The sequence below is a fragment of the Pezoporus flaviventris genome, unplaced genomic scaffold (genome assembly GCF_033815535.1).
Source record: "Pezoporus flaviventris isolate CSIRO_AGI_PZ_B2104156 unplaced genomic scaffold, CSIRO_AGI_Pfla_v1 ptg000079l, whole genome shotgun sequence".
Taxonomy (NCBI): domain Eukaryota; kingdom Metazoa; phylum Chordata; class Aves; order Psittaciformes; family Psittacidae; genus Pezoporus; species Pezoporus flaviventris.
Genome location: NW_026892627.1, coordinates 642,663 through 654,675, shown reverse-complemented (window position 1 = coordinate 654,675; position 12,013 = coordinate 642,663). Strand labels below are relative to the sequence as shown.

General features: G+C 53.9%; 1 protein-coding gene across 2 annotated transcripts in view; it reads right to left on the bottom strand.

The window, feature by feature from the left end:
• Positions 1-13: 13 nt before the first annotated feature.
• The window catches only part of SCAP (SREBF chaperone), a 64,026-nt gene continuing 52,026 nt past the window's right edge, over positions 14-12,013 (bottom strand). For both annotated transcript variants that reach the window (XM_061474436.1, XM_061474435.1), the window contains 12 exons: positions 11,562-11,780; positions 9,901-10,334; positions 8,997-9,191; positions 7,884-8,085; positions 6,905-7,020; positions 6,227-6,797; positions 5,267-5,352; positions 4,475-4,557; positions 3,261-3,427; positions 2,615-2,695; positions 1,652-1,858; positions 14-1,451 (listed from right to left, as the gene is read on the bottom strand). In XM_061474436.1, the coding sequence (XP_061330420.1) occupies positions 1,206-1,451; positions 1,652-1,858; positions 2,615-2,695; positions 3,261-3,427; positions 4,475-4,557; positions 5,267-5,352; positions 6,227-6,797; positions 6,905-7,020; positions 7,884-8,085; positions 8,997-9,191; positions 9,901-10,334; positions 11,562-11,780 (2,607 nt within the window). In that variant the 3' untranslated portion in view covers positions 14-1,205. The remainder of the gene's footprint in view (positions 1,452-1,651; positions 1,859-2,614; positions 2,696-3,260; positions 3,428-4,474; positions 4,558-5,266; positions 5,353-6,226; positions 6,798-6,904; positions 7,021-7,883; positions 8,086-8,996; positions 9,192-9,900; positions 10,335-11,561; positions 11,781-12,013) is intronic.

Genomic DNA, 12,013 nt, shown 5'->3' with positions numbered 1-12,013 from the left:
GGTGCAGCCACGCTCAGGTTAGTTCCATTTACTGGAGGTGTCCTCGTACACGTTACAAAACATGATCCGGTACAAAAAGCGTCCCCTGTACAGAACAAAGCGTACAGCCGGGCTAAGGCCACCCGCGGCGGAGGCGAAGGGCTCCCCGGGGACCCCCCCCCCGGCCCTGCTCCCCCGGGGCCCGTGGCGCTGCCTCTACAATCACCAGGGTTCGGTTAACGGACGTCATCGGCATTGATTGACACAAGGGCTGAGAACGGAGGGGAAGGGTCCGGCCCTGGCTCTGCTGGTGGGGCAGCAGCCAGGCCCCTGTTGTGCAGCTGTGGGGGGAGCAGAACTCCTGGCCTGCAGTGATGGAGGAATGCAGGGGTCCCCCATGGCTCTGCCAGCCTGCCCCACTCCCCCAGGCCTGCACGCAGGATGGGGGCAAGGGCTGCCTGCCCGCTCCCAACCTGAGAAAAGCCTCCTCTGGCCCCGCAGCGGGAGGAGGAGGAAGGTGCTATTGCTGCAAACTGGGTGAAGGAGAAGCCAGGAAGGGCAGCCAGGAGGAGGGCCAAGTGCCCCAGGGGGCTGGGTGGAGCGAGGGCCGGCACTCTCCTGCAGTAATAAATAAATATATACAGCGTATAAATAAATAGGGCAGGGACAGGCTGGGGCCTCTAAGGCACGTGGAGGCCAAGCCAAGTGCCCAGGCGAGGTTGGACCCAGGACCCGCTGCTGCTGGGCTTGGTGCTGGGGCTCGCCACTAGCCCAGGATGTTCTCTGTATGGGGCTGGCTGGGAACACTGCCCTGCTCCTGCCCCACTGCATGAAGGGCTGGGAACAGCTGGACCCTACTGCAATGAAGCTGGACCCAACATGGCACAGCTACCACAAAGCAACAGGTACTGAGGCTCCCCAGCACCTGCCACTGTTGCTCCGTCTCCCCAACCAGCAGAGCCACTCCACTGCTCCTCATCCCCATTCTGAGCAGGGTGCCAGAGCATCCCCAAACTCCTCTGTGGCCCCAGGACTGTTGCGCATCTGCAGAGCCCACATGGAAGATGCTGGAGCGGGGCAAAGAGGCCCTGCAGGCCATTCGGTGGGAGACAGAGCAGTTTACAAGGTGAGATGGCAACAGAGGCAGGGGCAGCGTGATGGAGCTGGTGTCACTGTCCCCTCAGGTGCCCACCTCTCCCCTCCAGCCAGGCTCCGGCCCATCCTCCTCAGTCCAGTTTCTCCAGTACTGAGGGCACATAGACCAGGCTGAGCTCGCTCCCAAAGTTGCAGACGATGGCAGCGTTCTCCAGCACCAGAATCTGCCGCGCCGGCTGCGACTCATTGCTCTTCCCCAGGTAGACGGTCTGAAGCAGGTCACCATAGCCGATGTCCCAGAAGGAGACGCAGCCCTGGCCACCGGTCACCAGCAGGTTGTCGGAGATGACGCCCAGGCTGGCACCACAGCCCATCTCCTGCATGGAATGAGAGCGCATCAGTGCACTGAGCCCACTGCAGGTATCCAACAGGGCAGGAATTCCCCCGCGAGGGCAGACAGCAGTCTGTGGCCAGCCTATGCCATCGCTGGGAAGAGGCTGTGGAGCCACCAGGGCTTCTGGTTCCATGGGGTCCATGCAAGTGCAGGAGCACCTTTAACCCTTCCCTGGCTACCAACCTGCTGGATTGAATAGAGCTTGATTCCTGAGCTGCGGTCCCAGATGCTGATGACATCATCCAAGCCACTGCTGATGACGCAGGACGTCGTGCAGGTGAGGGACGTGACGTCCCCTCGGTGGGCATACATGTGGCTGACCTTGCTCCCTGTCAGCACGTCCCACAGGCAGATGGCACCATCCTGGCCACCGCTCGCCAGCACCATTGTCTGCAAGGAGACAGCAGAGCCAGGTCAGGAAGCTCAGAGGAGGGCAGCGACCTCTGCAGCACAGCCCAGGGCTTTGGTGTGCCACAGACACAAGAAGGGGCTGAGCACACAGGCCAGTTCTGTATAGAAGCACTTGCTGAGCACCAGCATGGGTACAGCAGAAACGGGGCTTTCCTGCTCCAAACAGGGCAGGGAAGCAAAACCATGTCTAGGCAACAGGTGAGCTGTGTGGGAATCAATCCCATAACGGTTTGGGTTGGAGAGCCATTTAAGTTCATCCAGTTCCAACCACCCTGCCATGGGCAGGGACACCTTCCACTAGACCAGGTTGCTCCAAGCCCTGTCCAACCTGGCCTTGAACACTGCCAGGGATGGGGCAGCCACAGCTTCTCTGGGCAACCTGTGCAGGGCCTCACCACCCTCACAGGGAAGAACTTCTTCCTCAGATCCCATCTCAGTCTCCCCTCTGTCAGGTTAAATCCATTCCAACTTGTCCAGTCCCTTCCTGCCCTTGTCAAAAGCCCCTCTCCAGCTTGTGGCCCTTTAGGCACTGGAATCTACTCCAAGGTCTCCCTGGAGCCTTCTGTTCTCCAGGCTTGTAAGTCACAAGGCGAGTACGCAGTCGCAGTGCTCAGCAGCGCCTCTGCATGCTTGGAGAAGCACACATCAGCTTCCCCAGATGCAAACCAGGAGAGCGATTCCTCTGACTGAAGCAGTGGCTCAGCAGCCAGATGTAAAGGCTGTTCTGCACCTTACCTGGTCAATGTACACGGCTGTGATGGCTCCCGAGTGACCCTGCAGTGTGAATAAACAGCATGAGTCCTCCAGCCGAAACACCTGCAGGGTGGAGGAGGCAAAGGTAAGTGTCCATAGGGCAGCCACGTCCTAGAGCCACACTGCTAATGAAGCATCTGATCCCACTTTATCCTCCTTACTGCTGTCCCCCTCTCCCAGAACTGTAGCCTGTCAGCAATTCAGGACAGTGAGGAAGGGGCAGGGAGCAATGGGGCAATGCCTGTTGGGAAGTGACATGAGCGGCTGAAGGGGACAGCTGCTGCTGGAAGGGATTAGAAGACAGGGGGTACCCCAGAACCCAGACCTGGCTACTCCTGAAGTCACCCAGCCCCAAAGCAAGAGAATCTCTTGCTTTGCTTGGGCAGGCAGCTCACACAGGGCTCTGTCTTTCCACCCCCTCTGAGGGTATCCAGCAGACAGATACAACATGGGAGCTTCAGGAATGCACTAGACAGGCCTCCAACCACCCCACCCCAACTGCTCACCTACCTCTCGCACACACACATCAGCTCCGGCCCCTGCCCACACAGGAGAAGAGCTCATTTCCCGCAGTAGCAATGGGATGGAAAAGCACACACACCCCTTCGGTTACAGGGCAAAGCCTTACCCTCAGAGTGTGGTCCTGGCTCCCAGTGACCAGCCGCCCTGCTGCAGCCTTCAGTGCCGTGATCGGCTTCTGGTGGGCACAGGACACGGTGTGGGTGAGCTGACACAGGATGATGTCGCTGCTGCTGAACACCGGTGAGGACGGGATACTGCTCCTGCTTGGGGCTCCTGTGGTGAGACACGCAGGAAATCCTCACTGCAGCGGGTGCAGCCTTACGCTCCAGAAGTAAGAGCACCCAGGCTTTGAGCAACCTGGTCTAGTGGAAGGTGCCCATGCCCACGGCACAGACATGGAACTGGATGAGCTTTGAGGTCCCTTCCAACCCAAACTATTCCAGGATTCTATTCTATGATCTTATGACTGGAATTTAAACCTGGTTCTCCTCCAAGGAGCCGCACACTCAGCACTCTGGCTGGCACCAACAGAAGCTACAGCTGCCCAGTGCTCAGGAAAACCTGAAGTAGGGGTCTCCAACAGCGTCCTCAGCAGCAGAACTCGGCTCTGAAGAGCAGCGGCCCCTACACTATCAGTCTCTGCAAGACTGAGGTCCCTGAAGCCCAAGAGCTCTGCAGTTCCCTGGTCATAGGCAGAACATAGAGCTGTGCACAAGGCTCTCCACACTCCATAGGGAAAAGTAATTTCCACAGGCAGTCCCTTCCTGCAGAGCCTGCTCTACTTCCACATCTACAGCTTGCAGGGCCCAGGACATCCCTCCAGGAATGCAGCCATTCTCCCAGGGTTTCTCTTCCCTCCAGGTGCCTCCAGAACCAAAGCAGCCACTACACTGCAAACTGGTTACACCAAGTTTTGTGTGTGGTGCTTTTGTGTGCGGGGGGCTACATGGTGTAGAAGATGTGGGAGGTGAAGGTGATAGGGCAAATACACCTTGCTGAAGGAGAGGTGAGGAATGGGAGAGGAAAGAGGTATGGGTCACAGCTGACCCTGGAATGGATGTCTCAGCCTCCAGAGCTGTGCACTGGAGAAAACCCACACTTGAGGCACCCTCCCTATATACGGAACTCCCAAAGTATCCCTGTGCTCTCCACAGCATCTGGCTCAGCATCCTGAGGCAGCACAGGGAGTTTTGGAGCAGGGTGCTATTATGAAAGCTGAAGTTGGTGTGAGGTGAGGAAGAGTCAGGTACTGGGAGGCAAGGGGAGAGGAAGAGGCTCGGAGAGCTTGCATGTGCACAGCATGCTCAGGCACTCGCTTACCTCGGAACTGCAGGTGGTTCAAGGATGTGTGTGTGTCTAGCGAAAAGAAATCTAAAGAGCCATTCAACCGGGCAGCAACGATCCTGAGGGAGAAAGGCAGGCACGTGAGGAGAGACCCTTCCCCGCTCCAACAGTGAAAGGAGCCTGGACACCAGACACCAAGGCAGAGCACCAACCATGCAGACTTCCCCTGTGAGGATTCCCTTCCTGACTGCAAGGAAGAGGGCTTGGGAATGATATTAAGCTCAGACTGCAGAATGAACTGGCAGATGGCACTGTCTCTTGATTAACAGCACACAGAAACAAGTGACCCAAAGGTTCAACACCCAGCCCTGAATTATTCTGTATATTCAGCTATGACAAAGACTGAGTATCTGTATGGAGAAGCAGAAGCTGGGAACAGAGCTGGACCCAGGAAAGTGTGCTCCACCAGGCCCAGCTTGAGAGGCTGATGCATGGAAAGAAAGGGACTTCTTCCATGAGGGTGGAAGAGAAGCCAGAGCCAGAGAAGAGCTGTGGCTGCTCCATCCCTGGCAGTGTTCAAGGCCAGGTGGGATGGGGCTTAAAGCAACCTGGTCTAATGGAAGGTGTCCCTGCCTATGGCAAGAGGTTGGAATTGGATGAGCTTTAAGGTCCCTTCCAACCCAAACCAGTCTGGGATTCTGACTTCCCAGCTGAGCCTCTGCCAGCTGGAGCTGTTGGACCTCTTGTGCCAGGAGGCTCAGAGCCAGGGTCCTGCCTTACACTATGCGTTCTCCTCTTGCAGGAGAAGACTGAGCACACCACAATTACCTGTTGTTCAGGAAGACGAGCGCTGTGATGCCAGATTGACCTTCATCATTACTGCTGCGGAGTGTGCCCTCGATAGCATCCCAGACCTGGAAGGAGAAGGGGTTACTGCTGCGATCCCGGTCAGGAGAGCATCATACATCAAGGAGATGTGTGATCCACGTAACAGCCACACACATCCCCCCCCAGCTCCCTTAACTGCCTGATTTTAATGAAGGAGCCTGCACCCAGCTCCGTCTTGGCACTAGTAATTACAACACGGGGCTCCCACAACAGGAGGGATGTATGATCACATCATCCTCTTCTTCCTTCTGGTGCTACTTCCACTAAATTGTAACTAATACTTCAAAACCTGCCCACCTTTCTTACCGGGGTCACCAAAGATGCTACTAAACACATGCCCTGTGGCAGCACAGGCTCCGGTTGCATGGCCCCTCATCCCCATCTCCACAATACCCCTCCCTGCTCCTGCTGAATCGCACATCTGCCCTGTTCTGAGCATGATGCAATCTTGTGATGTGGGCTGGAGACAAGATTCGGCAGCAAAATTCAGTCAGTCTTGAGGGAGCTGCTTGGGAGAAGTTATCTGAGCTCAAAAGGACAAAGAAACACAATAGAGTGGCCTGTGTCTTTGGTAGGAAGCATTAGAGCCAGGTTAAAAATCACTGACAGATTTACATCAAAATACATTTGTTTAAAACATCCCAAAACTCACCATTTATTCTGAAGGAAAAATTCTAACCTGATTTCCAAAAATAAAATGAAGATCGAGCTAATTCTGGAAGTTTCTCATTGGAGGAGATCTGAATTTCTGATCAAATTTTGCTTCAAAACCTGTATCATTCCTACAGAATTCCTATTGATTTTACCTTATATTATGACTGACCAGCCACATCACTTACAGACATGGCAAGCTTTAGTGCTCTCTAGAGCACCACTGCTGCAGCAAGCCTTGCTCCTCACCTCCAGCTTCCCGTTACTCCGGCCGGCCACAATCAGATTCCCTTGCAGGTCCAGGCTCCAGACAGAGCTCTCCAAGTCTCCTCCCCAGGAAGGAAGCGGTGAGGCTTTGTCAAATCCCGTAAAAGATTCATCCCCCAGGCTCCTCCTGCGGGCACTGCAGCCTCCCTCCTCGCTCCCGCAGCCCAGGGAGCGGGCTCTGCTGCTCCCCGTGCAGAATCCAGCTTGTCCATGCGGGCCTGAGAGGCCTGTGAAGCTCATGGAATTGGAGGAGCCGTGCTCTTCATACGCTTTACCCACCAGGCTGCTGAAGTCATACCCGGCCTCCTTCTGGCGACTGCCCACCGAGCGGAGCCGCGTCTCAGACTCGGCCACCTTCACCTGCTCAGAGAAGTTGGTGTCAATGAGAGATGTGAGGTCTGGCTGGTCACAGAAGAGCGGTGGCTGCGGAGGGCTGAGCATCCTTTTGAGCTGGTGACTGTTCTCAAAAGAGTCGTCCAGACCGTTCTTGCCATCGGGACTGTGATCCCAGCTTTCCTGGTAGTCAAAGATGCCGCTGCTGTCTCGTCGCAACCTAAAACACAGTATTAAGCATCCAGCCCTCCTGCCTCTGCTGATGGAGAGGGCTGGTTTCTCACACAGGGCTTTGCATCAGCTGCTGAGCAGCATGACCCCACTCACCTTGGTTTGGGAATAACAGTGAGGCAGTCACCAGTCTGAGCATCCCACACACGGATCTGGCCCACCAGGCAGCAGCTGACGAGCAGCATCCCATCACTAGCCAGACATTCGATGTCCTGGGAAGGAAGAGCAAGCACAGGTGAGGCCATCGCACCACTGAGGCCTCCGGATCCTGACAACCACCTTCCATGTGGCTGAGGAATTACACAGATGATAAATTATGTCTAAACTCTGTGGCTGACGGAGAAACCTAAGGATATGCCGAGAACATGAGTAGATCTTTGCCTTGCGTCTAGATGTGCTCTAGACTGCTGCAAATCAAACAGATTCTGCCTGTCTCCCCTTTCCCTGACCAAGTACAGCCCAAAGAGACAGCAGAATCAGGAAAGAGGTGCAGCTTCTCTGGAAAACACCATACAGCATTTCAAGCTCTGACCAGATGTCTGAATTCTTTGTTTCATCTCTGAGTAGAAAGAAACATCTTCCCATTCAAGAAAACAGAGTGAACTGAGCAAGCAGCACACTCCCCTGCAAGCCCATGGATGGATGCTTTTAGCAATGGAAACAATATTTAACAGCTCAAACCTACGCACTAACTTCTGGGAAGCAGGAAGAAAGGATCCAATAGGCATTAAATATCAGGAAACTAGAGCTAGCCCAGTGAAGAGGGCTGGATCAGCCCAGCTGACGAGAGCCAAAAGAAAAGGTAGTAACAGCAATTGCAAAAGGCTGGGACCAAGCCCCAGGAAGAAATGGAGAAGTGCTGCAGGAAACTTCATGCTACAATATCCTGAAATACATATGTAGCACCTGGCTGGGTGTTGGCCTCCACTGCTGTGCTGCGCTAAGGCTGCAAAGCGGCTGTGTCCTTTGTGGGGTCTGTTGTTTAAATAATAACCCAAGAAAAGAGAAGATGCGTGGCACAAGTCAGTAAAATGCCTTTCTTGTGAGGACCACTCCCGTCCCTACATGGACCTACCATGAGGTGGCCCCTGAGCACCAAGGGGACAATCTCTGTCTCGGGTGGGGAGTAGCCATAATCGTCACAGGGCAGGTCCCCCCTCTTCCTCCGGCTGTGTGAGATCCCGTTCTGCCCATAGTTCTTGGGGCAGAACACCTTGTACAGGCAGAAGAGCAGGAGCACCAGGATAATGCCCGAGGCCAGACCCAGAGCAGCCACCCTGGTGGGGAGACAAAGGGAAACAGAGACAAAGAGAAGGTGAGAGAAAAGATCTGATTACTATTCCACAGAGAGACTTTGAAAAATACCATGAAAGTATCACACACACTCCTGGTCCATAGTGATTTGTGGAAATGAAGAGGTTTTTTAATGGCAAAACGACCATTTCCACAAGATCTCAGCTTTCTCAAGAAGTACACAGCAATAAGACTTTAAGAAGACAGGGATGAGGGTAACACACAGCCAGATCGCCAGTTTGGACAGCAAGCTGTGAGTCCGTCCTCTCAGTAGGAAAGGAAGGTCCTTGGGCTGGCGTGGAGTTCTACAAGGCCAAGTGCAAGGTCCTGCACATGGGTCAGGGCAATCCCAAGCACAAACACAGGCTGGGGGAGACTGGATTGAGAGCAGCCCTGAGGAGAAGGACTTGGGAGTGCTGGTCCATAAGAAGCTCCCCATGACCCGTCAGTGTGCACTTGCAGGCCAGAAACCAACCGTGTCCTGGGCTGCATCACCAGCAGCGTGACCACCAGGCTGAGGGAGGGGATTCTCCCCCTCTGCTCTGCTCTGGTGTTCCCTTCCAGCCCTGCATCAAGCTCTGGGGTAACAACATAAGAGGGACTTTTGACAAGGGCAGGTAGGGACAGGACAAGGGGGAATGGCTTTAACCAGACAGAGGGGAGATTGAGATGAGATCTGAGGAAGAAGTTCTTCCCTGCGAGGGTGGTGAGGCCCTGGCACAGGCTGCCCAGAGAAGCTGTGGCTGCCCCATCCCTGGCAGTGTTCAAGGCCAGGTTGGACGGGGCTTGAAGCATCCTGGTCTAGTGGAAGGTGTTCCTGCCCATGGCAGGGGGGTGGAACTGGATGAGCTTTAAGGTCCCTTCGAACTTGGGGTTCTAGAATTCTATGACTTACTTGTAAAGAGTGACATCCTGGTGCCCTTGCAGCTTGGATGAGGCTTGGTCAGGCTGAGCTTGAGCATCCAGCTTTCCGCTGCTTGAGGACAAGAATGGGTGGTAGCGGTTTGCCTCCTGGGGATGCCGCACCTCTAAGGCCTCTTGTGGGTTCAGATACAGCGTGACAGGGATTGCTGGAAGGATGCTGATGTACCTGAGGGAACAGAAAGATGAGAACAGCTTAGGAACAACAAACACAAAACCTCACAAATATCCTAACAGGTAACATAGATCATCCCCTTGCCAGCAGCCAAGGTCTCAGCATGCACTTTCAGAGCAGTGGTTTTAGGTATTCTAAACTGAAGACCTCCTTTGACACCTTTTTCTCTGAAGATATTTCCTAGGTCTTAACCCTTAACTCCATGGGAGAGGTTAAGAGCCACCAGTACAATGAACTACTGATGAGATCAAATGTATCACACAGACTGAAGTAGGGATATAGCCATCTGGTCCAGTTTCCTGTAGGTCAGAAGATCTCACCGAGAAGTTTCATCAGCTCAGACGTCTCTGTTCCTCACATGCATCACCCCCATCGTTCACAGATGACTACCTATTGTTTTACAAAATTCTAACCATCACCTCCAGGGTAAAGGAAGACAACAGGCAGGTTGAACCGCTACCACCTCTTCTTACCTTCATTACACCCAAGGGCACAGAGAGAAACACAACCCTTATTCTCAGACAGACAGCCCTGGAGAGTTTGGTCCCTCTGCACCACACAGCAGGGCCTTTACACTTCTGGAGTAAGTCACATGGAACACAAATTATCTAACTCAGAAGGATAAAGGACAGATGAAAGAAAAAACGCTTGGGGTCAAGTCCACAATTCAAAGTGCTGTGGCGCTCGATGTCAGCCCACTTGCCTTTTGGCCAGAGTGATGTTGTAGTAGCTGAAGAGGGATGGCCAGTGTCTGAAGGAAAGTTTCCTCCAAATCTCTTCATCCTCTGCTCCCCAGGTAACCTCTGCTTCAGCTCCAAGCTCCGTCTGTCCATTCCCTTTGCCCTCTGGTCCTTGGGCCCAAGTGTGCTGGTTTGTCTCCAGCCTACTCAGGGACTCCAGCCCCGACTTCTGCTCATGCTGCTGTGTCTGGTTTTCCAACAGCTGTATTGGGTCCGATGGGAAGACTGAGAGATCAATCTTGGGGTCCCCAGCAGGTAGGACCCCTCCAGGAACAGGCATCGGAGGCAGACCTGCCTCACCCAAAGGACTTTGTTCGGTGACCTGTGACGTGAGGTAGGTGCGTAGACCAGCAGGATCCGTGTAAACCAGGATTCCAATCCAGATCACCGTCCCAGCCTACAGAGGATGAGCAGAGACAAGCCCATTAGTTAAGGGCCTTCACACTCCGCCTCCAGGCACCTCACCAGTTCTCTGAGCTGATCAACAGCTGATTCCAGCCCAGGGTACACCCTGCACTTAAGTCTTACTCTCAGCAGACACTTACCCTCTAAGAGGATTAGTGATTGTACAAGGGGTAATGGGTTTAAACTTAAACAGGGGATGCTCAGGTTAGATATAAGGAAGAAGTTCTTTACTGTGAGGGTGGTGAGGCACTGGAATGGGTTGCCCAGAGAAGCAGTAAAGGCTCCATCCCTAGCAATGGTCAAGGCCAGGTTGAACAGAACTTTGGGCAACATCATATAGTGTGAGGTATCCCTGGCCACGGCAGGGGGTTGGAACTGGATGAGCTTTAAGTCCTTTCCAACCCAAACCACTCTATGATCCTATGACTGGGAGAGGTTGCACAGACAAAACTGAGCATTACTTTTCTGTGAGCCATCCAACTCAACCTGATGGCAACCCACTTGTCCCACATAAATGAACAGCGGGGAGGAGACTCCTCACTGGTGCTGGGACCAGCACCTCTGCCACCCTCAAATTGGGCTGGAAAGGCTTAATTCAGGTTCTGGGTCTTGAACTCCACAGACCTACTGCAGCAGCCTTGCTTCACAGACTGATGTGTTAGTTGAATTTAAACTGCCAGCAGCGTTAGCTGACAGTAACAGACTGGACCAGCTTGTGGAGCTGAGGAGTACCCAAATTCTTTCACTTGCATTATAGACATTCAGAACAGGGATGGAGGGGGCAAGCAGGGGCAGTAACTGGTGTAACCACTGCAGTTACACCTGCACAAGGAAAAGCCTCAGCCTGTCACGTAGCAAAATACCTCCATGTCTTTAGTCCACACTACCTGCAGGAACTAAAACCATGATTTCTGCTCTGTAGAAGTCTTCCCTCCCTGCTCATAAGGTCCTTACAAACCCGCTTATATAAAAGCAGATTTTTGTCTCAAAGCAAATATCAGAAAATTATCCACTACCATCATGCAAAGAGCAGAGCCCTGCCGCTGATGCGTGCACAGTGATGTGCACCTCTTGAACTGGGTTTACCACAGGGCAGCGTAAGTCTTGCAGTGGAACAAGGATGCGTGACAATGTTGGTCTGTTTTCCCCCCCAAAAGCCTATTTGGTTTGGATTAGTGTGCAGGAAGGGACACCAGCTAACAAACCCCGCACTGCTCACCATGATGAGCCTCTGGGCCAGGCGGGTCCTGGCGAAGAAGTAAATGACGCGCAGCCTCTTTGGCAAGCGGAGGTTCCTGAAAGAGGAGGGCTGCAGGGTGATGGTGTGGGGGGTGGCAGGCCGCATCGCCGGCTGCCGCTCGTAGCGCTGAGAGCGGCTGACAGGCTTTGCTGGGGGCAGGCAGGCTTCTGCTGGCAACCGCTTGTTCAGGTCAGCGAGCTGCAGAGAGAAGAGCAAACGTGGGAGAGCTGCACTAAGGAGATCCCTTGAGAGAAATGTGTGCACAGGCCTATGTCTGACACAGGGTCCCCACTTTCTCCCTCAGGACAATCTGTCCCAGCTTCTCTCCAGCACATAATGTCTTCTTCAAGCAGCCATGGTCATCTGCCACCATGTCTGCTTCCAGCCCACTTCACTGAATCACAGAATGGTTTGGGTTGGAAGGGATCGTA